This window comes from Notothenia rossii, assembly GCF_949606895.1.
Source record: "Notothenia rossii genome assembly, chromosome: 3".
NCBI lineage: Eukaryota > Metazoa > Chordata > Actinopteri > Perciformes > Nototheniidae > Notothenia > Notothenia rossii.
The window spans coordinates 7,443,565-7,465,459 of NC_136901.1; the positions used below are offsets into that span (position 1 = coordinate 7,443,565).

At 41.3% G+C, this 21,895-nt stretch overlaps 1 protein-coding gene across 1 annotated transcript in view; it reads left to right on the top strand.

Annotated features, from left to right (window-relative positions):
• Window positions 1-13,891: 13,891 nt before the first annotated feature.
• LOC307034297 (interleukin-1 receptor accessory protein-like 1-B) overlaps window positions 13,892-21,895 on the top strand; it is a gene marked incomplete at its 5' end in the record, with an annotated part of 234,816 nt that continues 226,812 nt past the window's right edge. The window contains 2 exon segments of the mRNA XM_079673066.1: window positions 13,892-13,921; window positions 13,924-13,972. Coding sequence (XP_079529192.1) covers window positions 13,892-13,921; window positions 13,924-13,972 — 79 coding nt within the window.

Below are 21,895 nucleotides of genomic sequence, written 5' to 3' on the forward strand. Positions count from 1 at the left end.
AAAAAAAACGCAAATTATTATTAATAATATCAAATAAATGTCAGTCACCCAAAATTACGTCATCGGTGTTACTGTTACACAAAACGCTTTTATTTTTGAAATAATGTACTGTCTCTGAAGTGCCTCCTGTAACAAGAGATCATTTGAGGCAGTGGACAAAGACATAAGGAAAGTCAGATACTTCTTACTTTTTTTGTTAAAGGTGTCATTTTATCTTCAAATTGTACGTGCGTCTTTCAAGTCTGTCATTAGTGTTACTCATTGCATAGCCCTAGGGGTGAGCATTTGAATGGGATAATGTATTGTATTGAAGAGTTAAACGATTTTGATATTGACTGAAGCCATATTTGGTCTGACACATTGCAGCCATTTTGTTAATGGTGCTACCGTCACTGGTGTTACTCTTCTTCCTGGTAACAAGTAACACCAGTGACATTCCTATACAAATAAGCATTGAATAAAGTATAACAAAACTTGTTGTGGATTCATCAAGTTAAGAGTTAGTTATTGCTATGTAACAGGTTTTAGATGTTTTTAGAAGGAATATATTTCAGCAGATTTGTATCACCCAGATTCCACCTTTTCTGTAGAATGACCCATATATGAAAAGGAGCAAAATAGAGCCACTTTAAAGAGATAGGAACAATGTGGAACATCTTTAGAAATAGATGAGGAATGGGTGGAGGAAACTGGGTGTACAAAAACAGTAAGTTACAACCCTTGCGTTCACATGGATTGACTAATTCCCTTTCGTAGATTGTGAAGTTTACATTAGATCCTCCTCAGCCCTCTGATGAGGGGCTGATTTACACCTGGTGAGTGTAATTAGCAGCAATTAGCTAGCTGTGAGGATAGAAAAGCAGCACTGCCGACTCCCGAGGAGCCACAGAAGCGACTGAGAATGAGTGAGTGAACCTACTGAGTGTTTGTTCACGACTCCAATAGCTTTACGTTGCTATATTCCTCTCACAGACATCTGCACTGTCATTCAAACATCTGTCGCTGCAGCTCAGGCAAATAGCTGAAAGAGAAGGTACACAGCAGGTACACTGATAAGAACAGAAAGAGTGGTCCCTAAGTACTGCATATGACCTTTACAGTCTCATTTTCTCAACTGTCTTACAGTAGAAGCTTCCTTTTTAGTGCTTTCCTTCAAATTGCTGTGGGCTGGTGATGCCTGTTATTTAATTCCCCAAATGATCACTTGGATATATAATGCATAAACTATACGTGTTCATAGTCTTTCCATCTGTGAACTATAACTGGCCCCCAACAGTTATGACTTGTGTCAGGACTCCACTGAGATAGGCTCTATTTTTGATTGGTGGATATTCATTGCAGGACTTTATAATTCACAAGGGATTACTTTTGAAAAAGATGTATTTTAAACAGTGTGAACATTTGAATAATGGTCCCTCAGGCCTTCATTTGCATGATTGTGTTTTCTAGATCTAAATTAGTCAATAGATTATTTCATATCAGACATTTTTGCATATCATAAAAACAAGCATGGCTGCATACCATTCAGATTCCAGGGCCCTGGCATGCTGGCTCTCTGTGTTGGCTTATTTAAATGGAGCAGAGCCATTGTTAACGTTATGTGCAACACTCATGCACTTCCTGCTGTGACAACTCAAAATGCTGCGAATAAGGTTATTACAAAATAAGTTATAATTGTAAACTGCATACTGTTATTATACAGCATAGCCTACTTGTATCTGGTTTACTGGTTTTCACTGAAAGCAGTGATGTTTGGTTGTGTAAAGGCGTAGTTTACTATTTAGAATAATATGTGTACTGTATTCGTTCTTGCAAAGATGCAATTGCTAGTGTCAGATGTTAGCTTTCGAAATATTTGTATAACAGTAGCAAAGCATGAGAGATGCTTGTAGGCGGATGTTGGTATATTTTAGGGTGTTTGTTGTCGTTGTGCTCAGCTAATTAGCCGCTAGCTCCATCTTAATATTGCATATTGATCTTACAGACATGAGAAAGGAAGGGAGTGGTTTTCCCAAAATGTTTGCCTTTGCACAAAAACCTATATCACACACTACAGGAAAGGGAAAACCCCCAAAAGCTCAAGAGGGCCCTTTAGAGCACGATGGGTCACTTAAACCACCTGTATTGTTTTTAGTCAATAATGTTTGTCAATTTGTATTTCATTGTTAGTAAAGCATGGATACACTTAACATTTATACCCTCAGCAGAGGATATTTCCGGTGAGGGAGCCAAGTATTTTTGTTTGAGAGCAGTTTTTTTTTTTTTTTTAACCAACTGAAGAGCGAAGCAATTTGTTCGGTGGCAAAATGTCAAGAGAAATATGTGAGCTCTATCAAATCCTGAGAACCAGTCCAGTGGGAATCAAAATACGCATTGATGTGGAGTTTTTGGAGAGTTTTGCCCCCTGTGATTCAATTTAGTATAAGTCCCTGAACAGTGGAAAAATACCAAATATATATGTTTTTTTTTTCCACCTGTGTCATCAAAACCCAGACTCAGTTGGCTGATATTTAAGGAGGATGAACTTTAGCTGCTCCAGGATTCTGATATTTATGTGACTTGGACACTAAGCATATTGAAATATCTTTGACCGGGGACAAAGAGTGAGCATCATTCATCGGGGTGTGTTTCTGAGGGGATAAATGATCACGTAATGGCCCTGTCAAAACGAATTACGTCAAGCTGTTTTAGATGACTCTTAAATATTTGGCTCCCATATCTATCGCCTCAACGGCAAAATGTTTAAAATGCAAGTTGATTCTGAGGGCCCCTCAGGTCATTGGAAGCAGGTGCTCATGAATAAAGAGGATGTTAAATATGCGTGAAGATATTAATTACGAGCCAGATTTCTTTTTTTATTACAAGTTGCATTTAGCAGTGCTGTCGATACACTTATTTTAGTGATTGTCTCGCTCGTTGCTTTCCATCCTATGAGTTATTCATATTTTATCATATTTGTCTATTTATATATTACCCAGCTGGTCAGCAAATAGCATTTGTTTTGTGCCCGGAGCCAAAATAAAAGTTTTGTATTGACCTTTATAAGCAACCTTCAAAGACATTCAACAAAATGTCTCACGCTGCCTTCCAATGCATATTTTTTGCATTAGCAATTACATTTTGCAGTTAACACAATGTTTGTGAACCAAATGGGAAAGGTGTTCAACTCTAAAGAGGGCCGTACTCTGCCTATGTTTATATAGGTTTTTGTGCAGAAGGGAACCGTCATTTTTTCATGATAAACTGTGGAAAACAGAAATATAATTTGTAGGAGGTATCCATCCACTTGGGTACAAGAGCTGGCACAATCGTGTACCTGAAGGCACTTAGTTTAAGTAACTTTGGATTTTATGTTATGATATGTCTGAGTGCAGGATAATAATACTGTCTGGTTATTTGTGCTTTGGTTTTTTTCCGTCTTGAGAGCAAAAGCGACTTTGCTTGTTGTCTGGTTACTCTGCTGTAAATCATTTAGCATCAGGGGGTTTGTGGTGCTAGAAGAACTAAAGACCGAAGCTAGTGGCTCAACTCCTGCAAGCATGTGGTGGAAATGTAAAGCTGTGGGAAAGTATGTTCAATTATCAAAAGTTTGGATCAGGCATTGGTGACCTCCATATTTTGTTCCTGATGGCTTGTTTTAACTCAAGGAATTAGGTTTAATGCATATTTTAAATCAAGGGGTCCCTTTTTGTGCATGTTTAAAATCATAAATATGGCCTAGTGCTTTTGCAGATAAAAAAAATAAATCCTAATTTCAGAAAATGAGCTGGAGCCTGGCCAGGGCATAACTGAATAATTAAATTAATTCAGAATTGATTAAAAACACTTGACTTTGTGTATTTGGTTGGTTTCCCCGATTGACTTCTATTCAGAGGAAACGATCAAAATGGCTTTTAAAATGCTGCCACAATGGCTGCTGCCCTATTAGCCTTTCAAATGAAGTCAAATTAGGTGTCCCAAATGAGAGAAAAGGCTTTGTCTCAAAGTGCTTTTCAGGCATGAATAATATCGTCATTAGAGAACACATCAAAAATGCCTCAAAAAGACTGCCATCTACAGACATTGCTCTAATAGCAGCAGGTAGACAGGTGCTGTCTACCTGGGACTGTTTGTGTGTCAGGGGGAGTGAAAGGCAACAGCGATGGGTAGCGTAATGGTTTATGGTGGGGTCTTAAAATGTCAGGCGAGGCGCTGACCAGCCCCCAGGGGCCCCGGTCCCAGGGTCATGTGTCATTATCACCGTCTGATTTGGTGGCAGACTCCGAAACAGCCGAGCAGCGAGGACAGAGAAGTTGTTTTCATGGCTGAGTGGAGAGCACTCGCGGCCAGCGCCTGTCCTCACTTTGCCCCTTCCCCAGGGAGTAAGCTCCACGCAGGCAGAGAGAAGATTCCTCCCACTCACTCGGCTGCACAGGCAGATGCTTTTGAAGATAAACTCGCCTTATTTTGACATAGTTTGTGTTGTGAGTCAAAATGGATCAAATGGTTGGTTATCACATTATGAGCATAGACATGTTCATATTCATCAGTCTTGTGGATGAACCAGAGTTGGGACATTAACTTTAAAGATGTATTTTTTGTATCCTGATTATGTCATCCAGTTACTCCCTAAGCCTGGTGATACCAAGAAAAATGGTTTTGCAGCTCCTAACTGTGTGTGTGCATAACACAAACTAGACTCTGCAAACAACATGGTTGGAGTTTGCTGCCCATCTCTCTCAGCCATAGTGACGATCCCATTTAGATTGTGAGTCACACTGATCAGCGTGAAAGATGTGGAGTGAAAGCTAAATTACTGCCACAGAACCTGAGCACAGAAGTGCTGATGGTGCTAAAGTAGAAACACAAAAGTAGAGAGCTGTCGAGCTCTGAAATTACACAGCGAGCCGGGTTGAAAAGATGATTACGGGCAATTATGCAGCCTCAAATGTCCTCTAAAGGGAGACCTTCCACATTTCAGAGGTTAGCTGGAATGGACACACAGATACAGACGAGCATCTGCTGTTTGTTTAGCTGTCATAACTTACATTTAAATAGAATTACCCTACCTCGGTATAATGAAAACGATAGATGTTAGAACATTCGGATGAGAGGATTATTTACTAAACACATACAGTGTCAATATAAGTCTCTAGCTACACTATTATTGGTGTTGTTTATTAAATTGGGGTAGATTAGTTATGTTTTACTCATCCTAAATTGGGAAATAGTTTTTTCACAGCAGCTGTTACAGAGTAAAATAACTGTTTTTGGAGTGTCTTTACAGCAAAATAAAGCTAAAAACAAAACCTAAAAATGGGCATAATATGTGCTCTTTAATCTATTTTAAGCATTTATGGAGAATAATTCTTTTTTTAGTCAGCATCGCCTTTTTTTAACTTATCTCAACTCCCTTTCAACTTTTACTTCAGAGGCCACACAAACTGAACATTTATCGCATTAAAAGGCATCAACTTCCACTGTGTGTGTGTGTGTGTGTGTGTGTGTGTGTGTGTGTGTGTGTGTGTGTGTGTGTGTGTGTGTGTGTGTGTGTGTGTGTGTGTGTGTGTGTGTGTGTGTGTGTGTGTGTGTGTGTGTGTGTGTGTGTGTGTGTGTGTGTGTGTGTGTGTGTGTGTGTGTGTGTCAGCCCTCCCTACACACCAGTCTTCCTTCCCAGACAGGAAGTCATTACAGGGGCTCTCACCCTATCACAGATGGCCATTTAACACATCGCTGGCAACTGCAAATGAACCAGGAGCGGCAGACGCTTGACTAGACCCGGCCGACTCTGCACAAACGTTTATCTCTCACTCACCTGCTGTGCTGGGCTGGGGGGGGGGGTTTCAACCTTGGCTCCTTCATTTATTTATGTGTTTGTCTCAGGTAGAAGACACTTTCAATTGTTTCGCGAGGTTGTGCAGTTTTATTTTCCTTGCTGAACAAACACATCTTTGCACAGCTGCAAATAAACCATCGTAGCTCTGATGAGAACTTCCCCTTCGTTTTGTATTCTTTTTTTTGAGTAACGTGTAAAAAAGCAGGCCTTTTCCTCTCAAATCTCTTTTTGCTGCTCCATCGAAATTTGTAATAGCCACATTTGCTCTGTCAAGCTGCCTTAGCCTTTGGTGCGTTTGGAGTTCCATTGGTGAAACAGATAAAGCCGCCTTGACAAGTTAAAAATGAGAAAGCAATTGTGGCTGACACCCCGGAGACAGCCATCCTCTCCCCCCCCCCCCCCCCCCCCCCCTTGCTATGTTGTGTTTGCTGTTGTTCTCTGGAAATGCCTTGCTTGTTATTTCCTATCTCCACTGAGTAAAATATTAACGAAGAGACCTCTTGAGGATGTTTGCAAGTGCTGAGTGATACCACTGTATCCTGGCTATTAAGGAGGAGAGCCTGAGCAATGGGGAATGTAAACACAAGGCCTATTCATTAGTCCACTTCCACTTTGGATTTCACACGGCTTACTCCTCTGGATGATGCAGATTGTAATTGACATGCATTGTGAACATAAGGGGAAAGGATCGAGCTACTGTGTGGGTTTGCATGTGGACAACTTTGTGAGCATGCAGGAATGGCAGCATGTTATGTCCAAGCACCTTTGCGTGAGAATTTGTTCACATGAGAGAGGGGGAGACAGGGGGTCGAGAGTGCACTGCTGGCACGGCTGGGTGTCTAAATCACGGCTTGGAATGGGCTCTTGACGTGGCGATAGGCTGTCACAGAACACAGATGGAGGACGGCACCCACAGGAAAAGGATAAACTGTCTGATAAGCGCACGGTGAGGTACAGGGCTTCTGCTGGCAGACAGGCTCTTGAGAGAAGGAGAGAAGGGGGGCGGGGGGGGGGGGGGCAAGTAGATGGGAATAGAAGAGGAAAACGAGTCAAGAGGGAACAGGCAACAGATGAATCTCCATCTGTTTGTCAGAGGCAGGCAGCGATAGCAAAGAGAAAACAAGCCAAACAAACACTGAGGTGCGGCTTTGGTCCCATACCTCTCGAGGGCTCCGAAGGAACGCTTAGGGGCATTGTGATACTCCACAAAGGAAGGGTCACTATGCACTTCTGTCATGATAAGCTGGGATGAGTGGCAATCAATCAGCTGCGGCAGAAAAAGAGAGCAATGCCTAGTAGAGCCAACAGCATGGTGTTTATGTATCAATACGAATGGAAATAGGCAAATTGCAGTGAGTGACTGAAACATCCTGTAACTTGTTTTAAATGTTACGATTCAAATCCTTCAAATGTGTTCCTCTCCTTTGTTGGCAGTGCACTGATCCTCACACTTTTGTAAAAGCCTATTTGTGCACTTTGGAGCTTTAGGTGGTTCTGTTTTCATTACATAGCATCCTTACGTGATGTCCACCTACTGTACTGCAGTGCATGCTACAGTGTGAAAGAGAGTGGGTCCTTAAGGAAGCATAATAATATCTAAAGTAATCTATGAATGAATCCAAATGCAAATACCTTCCAGATTGACAGAGTCCTCTTTGTTATTCCCACAACCTGCTTTGGGTTTAGAGGCTTTTTTCTGTCTAAGTCCAAGCTGTATGGAGTTGGCTCGTGAAAGATGCTGCCGGTGTGTGTGGGTGTCTGTTTGTAATATAATGTGAATTATAGAGCTATTCTAGCTGCATCCGATAAAGTGACCTTATGTTGTTATTGCCTCCCTGATGAGCAAGAAAGAGACAAAATAATAAAAGGAGTCGAAGAAGCTGTTACCTACACGGAAATTACAAGTCAATATTATTGTCATAACTTTTTTTTGCTCTGTATTTACCAAGCATTTATTGGGGACACTTTGTATGGAGCTAAACAAAGGCATAAAGAAAAGGTATGCTTTGAGCAGTGTACAATTCAAGACACTGTAAATTGGAAACATTTCTTATGGGGCGAAATAATCAAAATAACACACAGTGGACTTGAAGAGAGGCATAAGTTCATGTACTTCCTTTTATATTTATATTATGATGCTTTATTTGCTCTCTTTCTTGCACTCATCTTGGTGTAGACGAACAAACAGGCAGGAAAACACAGAGACAGGAACAAAAAAAAGGCTAAATTCAATTCAATGTCTGGCTTAATATTCTGCATGTCACTTTCTCCATAGTGGTGGCCTATGACTAAAATATACTTGGTTGAGAAGTATCATTAAACATAAGATCTAGAGGGCACTGGGGCATCACTGACAGGAACTAATATCCTCAGCCAACATCTGAGACCTTATTATATTAAAATGAAGGCCATCCAAATTTGGTCAAGATTGCCCAACCTCCAATAAAAACTCAGTTATTAAGAATTTCAGATATCAACGAGTGAGAGTTATGGAGTTAAGAGCCTCTCCACCACCTTTCCACTCCTCTGTGTCAAGTGGGAAGAGGCCAGAGATGAGTAATGAGGAGTTAGGCAAGTGCCAACAGTCATTTACATTCATGTGAACAATGGAGGCATCTGGCTTGGCTTATATGACTGTAATTGTGAGGAATCCTAATTACACGGGCATTTGAACAAGCAGAGATTGAATGCTGCGTCCACGTCGTATCTCACAGTATTCACAAGTGGCTGAATAAGAAAAAAAACATCCATCCTTTACTGTATTATGTCCTGAAATAGCCAATTTGAGCTCTAACTGTCTGATGTCACTCCAATGGTAACGGGGGTAACCATCTTGGAATAAGTCAAAATAATGGGAGGTTTTCCATTTCTTCCCATTATGCTGACATGAATGCAGCATACACCACACGTCTGCAGTCATTGTGGTGACAGTGGAGTCACAGGAGGCGAGTAAGTGAAGGGAGGAGATTTTGCTTCTGTTCATTTAAGTGCAACGTGGTCAGAGTAGTGACCCATTAGTAAATATGCTAAATTCAGATTTTCCATTAGCTTCAAAGTGCTTCAAAAGTCCTGTGAAATCCAGACAGAAAACCAACTTTTATGCAAAAGAAATGAAAAGGTCTAATCATCACGGAAAAAATAAGTTCTCACAGATTGACACCGAAAGCATTGATCCAGCACTCGTTATGTTGTTTGCTGGGTCACATGTGTACTCTAATAAATGCTCATATTCTTTTAATCATTTAGCAATTCAAAAAGTAGTTTAAGTGGTCAAAGGCTGAATTAGCCCCTAAATACCCATGGGCTCACACTAGGTGACGTATCATGCAAGATGCACTTTTGTACGTCTTTTATAAATGAATATGTGTCCCTGGTGTTCCAGGGAACTCACCAAGTGTCAGAAAACACAACCCTCTCTATTTTCCTCCATACCCAAATCTCTAAAAAAAGGGGCTGCAACGGATCTGATACAGACTGATCCAGATTTGAACACTTCTGTGACGTCACAGAAGTGGCGCTACAGTTTTCGGGCCAACTCCACCAATCAGGAGGAGACAGCCACGGACATTGCCGTTCCAAAGCGCTGGAGACGCTGTAGTACATATGCCAGGCCTGTAGATGGTGCTGTTCTCACAGAATCAGCCCATGCAAAGACAGTGTTAAATTGAGCGAAATGAGGAACGGCTAAAATGCATAATCTGTTTGGTATTTTGAAAAATAAAAAGTATAAATATGCCTTATATAGGTATGGTCCTACACTATATTATTCAAATATAGCATAGGTCCACTTTAAGCATGAATTCACACTGTTGAGCCTCCATTGTTCTGTCTCAATAGCAGCTAAATGAAGCTTAGCCTGACTTCAATCAGGAAGATTGCCTCTTTCACAATAAGGTGCCCTCTGCTCGATCATTCAGCACTCCTTCCTAATCAGACCAAGCTACATTTTCTTCCCACGAACCCAGGCTGCAAAGCCAGAGATTGCAGACTGAAGTTGATTCTAGGATCAGACATCTTTCGTTGTGATCATGCCTTATTGAAGAAGTATAATTTTGGTATTCTTCTCTTGTCTTATGTCGTTTTAACTTGCACCCAATTACTGTCTACTGTGTGTAGGGGAGAAACACAACCAAGACCGCCTACAAGCTCACCTAGCGAAGAATATCGACACCCATCCATCCATTTTCTAACGCTTATTCGGGTCGGGTTACAGGAGGAAGCAGTTCCAGAAGAGGGCCCCAAACTTCCTATTCTGCTCAAGCTTTTCTTTCAAGTGAGTGGAGTTGAATACAATATATTTTCTGAACTTCTTTGTGGAACACTAACAGGAGTCCATGCTTTGATCCAGGCGAACAACTAAACAAAAGAATAGCCAGCAGTCATTACCAAATCCCAATCCATCCCTGACTCTGAGAGCATAAATAATTAAAAAAAAGAACGAATGCGGTTTCTTACGGCATCCATTCCTGGCTTTTTTGTCATGTGATAAAGTGGGGTTTCTCCTCCTCCTTTAAGCCAGCTGTAGATATTGATAGCAGACAGTTAGGCACTTTTCACATTGCCACGGTCTGGACACTTATTCCAGCTTCCCTTGGCTATATTGTATGTCAGAAGATAGGATGTGCAATATTCCCCGACCAAGAAATGAATCCACAGAGATTTCTTTGTGGCTTGTCCAGATAATCCTTTTTTGGTCAATGAAAAAGAAAACCCTTAACTTTCGCTTGAGGCGATGGTGATTCTTGGAGGAGGCAGTTTTCATTTCAATTGCGGTCTACACAAATTGACATCCCTTTACCCTGCTCGGATAAGAGATGCATTATAGGGACGAGTAGCTCAAGTAGAAATCACTTCAGGTAAATCAGCAAAGAAATATATTTTTTTGGAATGATAATGTCAAGGCAAAGGAAATGAAATAAGAGGAAATGACCGCATTTTAAGCATCCCCTCTGCAATTTACTGTCCAGGGATGAGTAAATATATCTTTTTCATTATTTAAGTTCCCTCGGGCTGTCGGCATCGAAACCACCAAGGTTTGAAAAAATATGGTCTAATGTGACCTGAATGCTGAATACACTGAAACCATTTCTCTATATGACATGTTCTTTTTAATGTGTGTGTATGTGTGCTTATGGGCATGCATACGGGCGTGTTTGTGTGACAAGGCACTGAGTTGCTCTCATTCTGAGAAGCCCCCCAGGCACTTGGGAGCATCTGCAGCCCTCTCTTTTCCATATGCCCCGTGCCTTTCAGTCTCACTCAATCATTAATTCAGGGTGATTATGAATTAACAATCCACCATCACTCTTTCTCCTGTCAGATCAGCACTGATTTTGCGTCCCTTTTTTATGATTTTCGCCATTAGAAGAGAGCTTGTAATTATGCAAGCAAAGTCGTCTCAGGTGGATTCTTTGGCACGATGAAGCTCTGGAAACAGTCGTTATAGCTATGTAGTATTTTTTAATTAGGATGTGTTACTTAGATGATCCCTTTGGAAATATCTCAGTCTGATGACATTCTCTTGTAACAATGACAACAAATGTAATTAATTCAAGCTGAATAGGACTCCAAATGTCAGGTGTCAGCTGTGGATGAAAAACAAATTATACCAAAAAGTTATTTTCTTGCACCAAAGATGCTGCAGAACCAAACATGATCCTTAAAATCTCCAAATTCAGGTTGATAAGGTCACCACATGTAAGGTATGCCCATTTCCCCTCATACTAAATGGACAAAACAAGCAGATTATGGCTGAATTGGTATGTGCATGAAAAACTAATTAAATGTAGCCAAACATTTATTTTGTTTACCAAAAATCCTGCAGAACAACACATAATCTTTAGGGAATGTACTCATCTCCCCAAAGTTTGTGAGACTGTGATGTAAATCCTCCCCCAGTTGGTGAAAAGAACAGACCTCCCCTGAGCGATCCGGGGGTACACTGTGTCGCAAAACAACCGGACAGATGCTTGCCAACACGGGGGCCCGAACGCAGCATCCTCCAGTTGAGGAGCGGTCTCTTTAATCACCATGACTCCCTGCTGTTCTCTTGTTTTAGCCAAACAATGTCGAAGCAAACAGACAGAGAACAACTCGGATTAGATATGTTCTTTTGGGAGTGAGATTTACAAGCTGCAAGCTGCTTTTTTTGCAGTGTCTTGCTCTGACACTCGGTCACAGGAGAATGCATTAAAGTGCTTTTGAACAATCGGGTTTTAAAGTTTTTCGATTATTCACAAATTAATCTTAACAGCCATAAGTGAAAATATAATGCATAGATGCTCCTAAAACCTTTGGGATGAAGAGGGAGTTGTATAATGTGTAATAATGTGCACCAATTATATTATGGCTCGTGACGTGAGGCGATGCACATGCAGCCTCTTTTGCACGCCTGCACTGTCATACAGCTAGTTAGTCTTCTTGACCATCTATAAACTTGACCAGAGGTGACTGTCGGAAGTGGCGGCAATTTACACCACTTTTCGATTTTTTTCCCCAACATAAAACAAATAGTTACAACATAAATAAATAACGCAGTTTTGTGTTGCGCGAATTCCTAAAGAACTATGTCTCCAAAACAAACCGAAAGAGAGCTGCATGCTGTCTGCAACAGGTGAGGCTTGCTATTGTTTCTACTGCTACAGCTTGCTTGCTAGCTTTCTTGAACACATTTTTACTTAAGCTAGCTTTCTTGAAATAACTTGCAAATCTTCTTATGTCCACGCAAAGAGTAATAGCCTACATAGTTGAAACTAATGTAAATTATGGTGCGTCACAACGATGGTCACAACCTTACAATACAGTCTATTGTCATGCCTGTGGCTACTTTCCTGCTTTTTTATTCCCATAACACCTGGCTCTGTTGTTTCCATTTACCTTCCGGTTTTATTAGCAAATGTTTGAAGTTGTTTAATTTCCCGAAAGCCCAGAAATAGAGGACAATTAATAGTTATGAGAACTATGAGGAGGGGTCTAATCAGATAGTTAATTGGGGACACCTGTGCACGTTTTCCATGGCTGTGGGTGGGCTTGTTTTACTGTATTGTTTGGGTGCAAATGTTGTAAACATAGCCTACATGTAGAATAATCTTACATTTGAGAACATGTACTATCTCACCTGTCCTCAGTGTTTGAAATATTAGATAAAAAAAGAATAAAAACAATGGTCTGAGGCTTGTTTAGTTCCTTTTCCAATAAAGTATCTTGGTTAGAGTGATAAACACTGTTAATTAAAAGCAGTAGTAGTTTTGTGTATTTGGACGTGTTGGAATTAGACCTAATGCCAGGAATATATGTATTTGTGTTGCCATGCCTGAAATACCTCCCCACCTGCTCCTAGTGCTCTCTGCACCACAGCTGTGAACATCTGCAGATTATCTCCGGCACTTATCCAGCCCACTGTATCAGGTCTGCCCTGTAAAAGGCTCTTTTCGGGGGAACTTTTCCTTATTTGATGCAGAGGATGCTTTATTCTTTACAGATTCAAAAACCCCTTTAGGCAATTTTTTATTTGTGCGAGTAAGTCATATAAATCTAACCATTTTTATTTGACTTCCCCAGCAGCACTTTTAGCCATGCACTATTTACATTTCACAACCTTTCCTTTTATTTGCAAAAAATCCCTATAGCAATTCCAATAAATGCTGTTTGATTAGCCATTTGTGGCTTTTGTAGTCAAACAGTACACTGTCTAGCAGATTACAAGTTGCACACAGCCTGGGAGAGAACAGTGGAAACAAATAAATAAATATGTGCACCTAACATCTGCTGTCGGCCTGGTGGGACGGAGCCAGCCCGCCCTGTGTAGACCTCTATTAGCAGGTTTTGATGTTGCCATAAGGCTCTGTGAGATGAGATTGTGTACATTTGTATGATGATGGTTACACTTTTGTATTATTATTTTCCCCCCAGATCTCAAGGACATACAGCGAGTGACACGTCAGCTGATGGACTTGCCAACATGTCCATATAAAAGGTAAATACGTTTTTTGTTTAGCTGTTGAAATGTCCGAGACAAATATTTGTATCATAAGATGTGATAAGATATTCTCCTCTTGTCCATCAAAGGCACTGAAAATGATGATGTTGCAACCAAGGGGGAGAAACGCTCACGCTCTGCGGTTTCAGCACTCGACCAGAGGGAGCTGCATGCATTCGGTGAGTCCCAAACCTGCCTGCTTCTCCCATGAGGCTATATCAGAGTAAGACTGCATAGAGAGAACATAATTAAACAGTGTGTGTAAGATGGAGTATGAGTGATCTCCCTCCCAAAGGGCTCTGAATATAAACCCTGAGATTATTCAATGCCTTGTATCACTGTTGCAGCTTTGAGGACTTAAGTGTGTTTATGGGTGACAATTTTAAACATGGCTGAACTACAGGAGTCTGACTCCCTGGACAAACTACAGCGGTCCTGTGTGCTGTAATGAGCAGCAGGCGTTTGACTTGCTGAGCTAGCAATAGTTGTCTGATGACAAATGACAATGACAATGACAAACCCCAGGGGTCAGGCAGAGATGGCCTCTGAATCCATTAAGTCTTTCTGCTCATCAGGTTAAAAAATCTTCCTTCATATCTCCAGCCTAGCACATCTGCCCTTTGCTATGAGGACTTGTGTAGAAAGCCTGATGAAGTCTATATTTCTCAGTGATGTACCTTAAACAGTCACCTAAGACACACTGCCCTTACTCAAATTCCTCCCAAAACCTTAAGAAGCCAGTGTAAATGCAGTGTGGGGCACAAAACCAATCTCCATGATTGGAAAAAATGTAAATGCAAAATGTAAATAAAAGACCCACAGCTATCACACAATAGAAAAGAACTGAGAAGGACAGAGCTAGAGGGAGAGATGCTAATGCCAAGGAAGGACGCACAAGGTTATTTTAATTCTTCCACATCATCCAATTTATAGTGTGCCCACATATCTTCTCTCATTTGCACAGCTCTAGTTCTGCATGAAAGTGAGTCAATGTGTGCCAAAGAGTTTGTAACCTGGCCTTAAAGGGACAGTGTGTAGGATTTAGAAGCATCAATGTATCAAGATTGTATCCTTAAGAACATTTGGAGAATAACATTCAGGCACCATCAATATTAAAGTAAATAGTATAAGGTTAAGAACCAGGTCACACAAAAGCATTTTCAGTTACCGTCTGCTAACCTTTTGACTTGAAATGCCCTGCTCAGTTGCTACATCCTATCATTCGAGCACTTCTTTAATTATTTACGCTTACTATTTACTAAACGTGCTCATTTCTAGGAAACGTAGTGAGACTTTTCTTTTGCCATAACAGTGGAAATGCATAAGTAAAAATGAAAACACTGAAATCTATAACCACCACTTTTTCTACTGCTGTTAAATAATTTCAGTCAGTCTTGTTGACGTGACAGTTGTTTAATGATGTAGAAACATTTCCCACATGCTGTCTTTGAGATGAAAAAGCAATGCTGAGTGAGAGCTGCTAACCTTGTGTGTGATGGATTGTTGTTCATTTCAGAAAGCTTATGATACTCAATGCCCCTGCCTCTTGTTTGTGAATGGGGTCATGTAGCTGTAACCTCCCACAATTCATCTCTGGCGGGTTAATTCACTCTTTCTGGGTGCATGTCCGCAGAGAGCGTGATTCAGTCGAGGGAAACCATTAGGAGGACTGTAATGCAGTTTTTGGCAGGAGAAAGACCCGGGCATTCATTACACTGGTCTTTATTTATTTAGGAGAAACTACTTCAGCAAGACCTTGTCCTTCAAGGACAAGAAAATCATTTTTTTAAAGGTTTTATTTGTTTTTTACAAGAGTTGTTGCCAGCAGGAGATAAACAGAGCATTCTACCTTATTCGTCACTGGTGTAGCATGATGATTAATTAAGGAATAACCCACATATTCTTTGGCTTGTGTCCCCTTTTGCCTGTTCAACCTTGAATTATGCATTTTAATTTAAGATTTTCAACATGCCAAATGTAGCTCGGCTGCACGGAAATTGATTGCTAAAAACCCAATGAGAGGAAGCAAAAGTGTATTTACCACTTATCTGTGACAACATCAGCGGCTCCATCATTTGAAATGTAGGGCCATGACATCTCGTTTTATTATTATTTATGAGAGACCAGAGAAGAGTGGCTTTTAGCTTGGGGTCTAAAGTCTTTGACAGCACTAATACAAAGTATTCTTTAGTTGACATGAAAATAAAGTCTTTGCTGCAAATGAGTATCTGTATTCCTCTCTGCACACACTCCACTCGCTCTGAGTGCCTTCTCCTGAAATTGCTGCTTGCTCATAGCAGCCTCTTTTCTCGTGACGTGATCTGGTAATCCATCTTCAAAGCCCCCCCCCCCCCCCCCCCCCCGTCTTTCGCTCTCCTGGGTTAACGTAGGTGGATGTGCTGTAGCCTGAATATCTTATGCATGAAAAATTTGCCATCCTTGCACATTTTTGCTTCATATGTAGCAGCGCCGCGGTTGATGGATAGAAGATGTCACTTGGTGCAGCGCTCAGGGCAAGAGGCATGTTTTTTGGAGGTTGGGGTTTGTCCCTGAGAGTCAGGAGACTGGAGACTAGAAAGTAAAGGCCAAAGACCCGGACACTTTGTTCACGTTAACTACCGTGACCTGACAGGGACACGTAATTCACAAGGGGACAAACATGTCTCTCGGATAAAGCCTCAGACAAAAACATATATTATTCAAACCTGGTTGCTACATCCGAGTGATGAATACTGAACATTTGCAGCAGCAAAGGCAACACCTTTACTTGAAGCTCTTGACTCAAATCCGTAAAGATATGTATTAAAGTTGTAGAAGTTGTATCACTTGATATCTTTCTCCATACGGTCAGAGAGATGTAGCTGTTAACCTTCAGGTAAATGTGTTACCAATTTGTGTTATTTGTTGTGCATGACCGGAAGCCAATAGCGTAACAGGTGAAAGGTCATGATGGGTATAAATAAAGCCACGCCTCCAATGGGAGAGCCCGTTGAATGAAATGCCACTGTCTCTGATGTTTCGTTATTCCTCCGCTTATTTGGATGCTAAACAGCGATGAAGTTATGCTTACTCTGCTAACAGTAGCCATGAGTAGTTTTGAGCAGGCGATGGGCAAGGCGGCCGTCAGCTCTTACTGGACCTGATGATGTTATTTCAACAGGCTATTAGTGGTGTGGAGAGTCATTGCAGTGGTTTTGAGTTAATGGGCCAGATGTAGGAGCCACCTGTCCAGCGGCAGTCCTCCGTATGCTGCCATTGAAGAGCCAGTCGTGCAAGAGCGGAGGCTGTGCTGTCTGCTGCTCACTGTTTCTCCAGGCTTAGTGCAGCTCATTCAGAGGATGCTCATCACGTGCCTCAGCCGACTCGTTGTGCACCCACAAGTGTGGCATTTCAAAGTATAGTAGGTGATTATAACTTAAAGCCGTTATTAATATTTCTTCTCTTATTATCATGACATTAACACAGCTTGATCCGTGAAAATAGAGGTCGCGGTGCAGAGCTATGAAACCCAATTCCATCACTTCGAATCGGCCGCAGGCAACGTGTGAACGCACTCCAAATCTCTGTCTATACATACCCGAGACGAAGCCGCCCTGCCATATCTGGTATGTGGAATGAGCAGTGCTTTTGGCCCCCTGCCCATTTAATTCATTTAACACTGAAGAAAACCGAGCACCTCTGGCAAACAGGGCAGGGGAAAATAGAGCCGTGAATCTTGATTGTGGAGGTAAATGAACAGATAGGTCTGGAGGTGTGTCATCTGTCTGTGAGCAGAGATGCATTACTGTGGATACACCCCGTCACTTCTGTGTCCCCAGTAACCTCACGGGGAAAACAAGATCAAGTGCATGAGGCAGGTGTATTTCGTTTAGATATTTTATCATCTAAGTGCAGAATGTGTGTTTTATATACAGAATATGTAAAATGGGAATGGTTCTTTACACAAAGGCATAATTCAGGCGTGGCTCCAGGGAAGCAATAATATTCTGGACAATGTGAATCAGCACGGTATGTACACTATGTATACTTGTTCAAATATTCATGGCGAAAGGGCATGGGTGTGTGTGTGTGTGTGTGTGTGTGTGTGTGTGTGTGTGTGTGTGTGTGTGTGTGTGTGTGTGTGTGTGTGTGTGTGTGTGTGTGTGTGTGTGTGTGTGTGTGTGTGTGTGTGTGTGTGTGTGTGTGTGTGTGTGTGTGTGTGTGTGTGTGTGTGTGTGTTACACCAGCAATAAGTTTGAGTCAGTGCAGAGGTCGACATTACCCCCGAGCCAACATACAGAGCTGTGCATAGGAAATGATAGCCTCACCAGCAATGACCTCCTAAACTGCTCGGCTATTCAAAATACGCTGACCTGTAAGTCAAAGCTTTTAACAAAAACATAATCATTTGTATGACTTTTGTATTTCACAATAAAATAAAAGTTTGGGTTGTTGGAGAATAACAAGCGTTTAAGGACATTTACAAGGTGGCTAAACGCTTTTGTCATTAGATTAAAAAAAACACATGATTTTTGAAAGTCTCACTTACTAAATTGTTTAACATGCACCACGTTTTCCACTTTCACATCCAAATGTGATGATTTACATAATTACTAGATCCAACACATATGTCTGTTACTCTATTTGTAACAGTAAAAAGAAAAAGAGTTCAAATGTGCAAAGCAGCACAATGACTACACACTGATTTAAAGATGCCATATTATGCTTTTTGGGGTTTTTCCTTTCCTACAGTGTGATATAATCGGCTTCTGGATCTTCTGGAATGTGGATTTTGCACCAAATCGTGTTCTAAACATTTGGCATTGCATACAAGAAACAAAATGTACTTCTTTTTTTAGGCAGAGGGTGAAAAGAGGTGCTGCAGCTCAGGCATTTTGAGAAAAATAAAAAGCTTTTTGATCATAAAATCATGCAAACATGTCACAATAGAGGCACAACATAAGAACCTGGAAATGAGCAGGTCCACTCTAAAAGAGACGCACGAATGCCCTTATCTCCCGAAGCCCTTAAAAAGGGCCTCAGTCAAGTAAACATCTCTTTGTAGATGTACACAGCAAGACGTAAACACAAAGGTACACAGACCCTGTGTTGCATCTAGGGCACTCCATCACCCGTCACTGTCTGGACCTTCTGCCCAGTCTTTAAATCTGGAGCGACAGGGTGTCACTGCGAAAAACCCATCGAGCGCACTGCGAGACGATGGCTCCATGCCCTTCTCCATCACACCTTTGTTCCATTCTCCTCTCCAAGCCATGACAAGGTAGAGAACGAGTTATCACACCCGTCAGCTTTATGAGTCCCTGTCTGGTTGTGCCGCGGTAATAAAGTCATTGCGCTGCTTCTTCAAAATGGGGTGAGTCAGAGCAACTGATGGGAAATTGGTCAGCGGAGTGCCATTGAGGGGAGAACAAGTACATTCTGCGCCACTGGCTTCTTTACATGCATTGTTGGCTTGATTAATAATATGAGGAGAAAAGCCTTATTCCTGAACAGTATTAACCACCTGAGAAACATAAAAGCTCAAAATAGCCTCTCAACTCAATGAGAGGAGTGTGTGTGTGTGCCTATTGTCAAAGTGCAGTCCTTTATTCAAATGTGCTGCAGGATCCCGGAGTAGCATTTACTCTCTAATCACCAATTACTTTTCTGTAGTCACTGTAAATAACACTGTATTATCCATAGCTAGGCTAAATATACACTGCTGTCAATCACATACTAAAATACCCACGAGTCTTCTCTTCAGGGTTTAAAGTTCAAACGCATTATCTTTCAATGTGACATCTTGAAATGCCCACTAAGAGGATTCCTTCTCTCAGCATTGCTCTGGTGATTTTTTTTTTGAGAGGCGCGTTAGACAGAAAGTGATCCCGACGGCCTGCTGTGAGGAGCAGTAATTGTGTGAGCAGTAATTGCACTCTCTGCATCTGCTGGGGAGAATAAGAGCCATCATTGGGTCAGATGCCTGCCGCCTCCGGGAACATTTATTCAGTCGCGGCACATGTGAATGATGAGTTCAGTGGGAATGTACAGCATGTTAGGAACTGAGAAGAACATCACTTGCATCCATTGTTGTGATAAACCAAAAAAAACAAAATAACCCCTAAAGTCTTAGAAAAATCATATCCATTTTGCAGAATCATTCTGTGAGCTGCCCCTGGAAAGGGGGCGGATATGAGGCCATTTGTATTACCTGTCATGTCACTTTTGAAGAAATATAGAACATTGAAATGGCCGGAAATTGCTCCACTGCTGGAGGCAATGATTGATGAGTTTTGTTCATGCTGACAAGAGAGCAGTACTTGTGTGTATATTTACTTTACATATTGTATGCATACTGTATATGTCGCCATTTACTTGCACAAAAACCTATAGGAAAAATAAAACCCCCCAAAAGCACTTGCAGAATATCCATATTGAGTTGGTACATAGCTAATCATTTGTTAAGAATGTCACAAGGCTCAGGACCCAAACGCACGACACCAGAAACAGGTCAGGTTAACAAGGTCTTTTAATTAAGGTCAAAACACAAAACGCTCACTTGGACGATCAAAACTCTAAACAAAAACATCTACATGGACTATCAAAAATATACTTAACACGATCAAGGAATGACTGGCAGGCTGGACAAGACAAGACGAACAGGCTCCGGACAAAGAGAAACAAAGACTATTTATACACACTAGGTATGGGGACACAGGTGGCAACAATTAAGGGAGGGGCTGACAATCACACTGGAGGGAAAAACACACAAAGGCAGGAATGCTCTGAAACGAGAGGGAAAGGTAAATGTGAGGATTACCAGTTGTAACACAGATCTGTAACACATTTCTCCATCATTCGATTTTAACGAACATTCATTGCAACCCTAAAACCAGTAGATAAATACATTTTATGTATACTATCAAAAACTCTAAGCTTAAATAAGAATATTCCCTCAAACACAATATTTATCCAGTCAGTGTGTCTGACAGTCGAATCCATCTACCCAAAAATAGACGGCTCTAGTCTGTCATGCTGTCAAAATATCAATCCTGAAGGAGTGCTACTGACAGATTAGGATGCGGCATTAACATAACTGTCACCTCTGGGAAAAAAAATGCAATCAGTTCTTCCTCCATGTCTCTGCGTGAGTCTTTAATTTATTATCAGGATGCGTGCTATATCCTCTACAAATCTCTGTTGATCATTTATAGGAAGCCATGACAATATATTGTTTATTTGGTGTTGTTACTGTATGTTGTTTCATTTTATTGTGCACGGTGAATGGTTTCCAAATGCCAGAAGCAATACATGCTCTACAAAGGGAACTAGATTGGAGGCAATTGGAACAGCATCTAACACAGTTGAGTGGACCCAGCTGACTGAATCAGTTTGTTCATATCACTCGTGATGAAGTGAAACTGAAAAGCCACCGAGGGTCATTTATGTTAGTCTGCTCTTGTAATGGCTTTGGTATTTGGAAGTTGTAATTTTTAGATCAGCGGCAGACGCGGTGCTTCCCTTGCAGAAGCATTGACCTGTAGCTTTTCTCGTAATGTCACCCTTAGCCAAAGAAATGCCTTTTTTAATAACAACAATGAAACAGACATGTCAATCTGGTTTCTTTCAGAAATTGGATGAATGTAACATTTGTATTGTACTCCTTTGACCTCCCTTACTTGCTTCCAATCTGTCATGAGCATGAGGGACCCGCCCCCTGCAGGGGTCGGGAACTAAACGATTGATACAGAATTCACCGGTTCAGTTTTTCTTCCCTGCTCTTTTCACGTCAGCTTAAGATATTGTACTTTAGAGATAACAGCCAAGCAGGGCCTCTATCCTTTGAAATGCAGCACTCCGGGGTAGAACTGACGAGAGGAGGTGACTCAGGGCAAAAGAAATGGCACATGGTGCTGGAAATGGTCCATAAAAGCTCTTTCTGACATGACAGAGCAGCCTTGGACTTTTGCCAACAGACACTTTTTCACAGTATATTCCTCACAGCACAATCCTGTGGTGGCTGTCAGGGCCGAGGTCAATCCAGTTTGATTTACTCTTAATACAAGATCCAAACAGCCTCCTCTGAAATTACTTAGTAAAACATCTCCTCTAGCAGCTGAGAA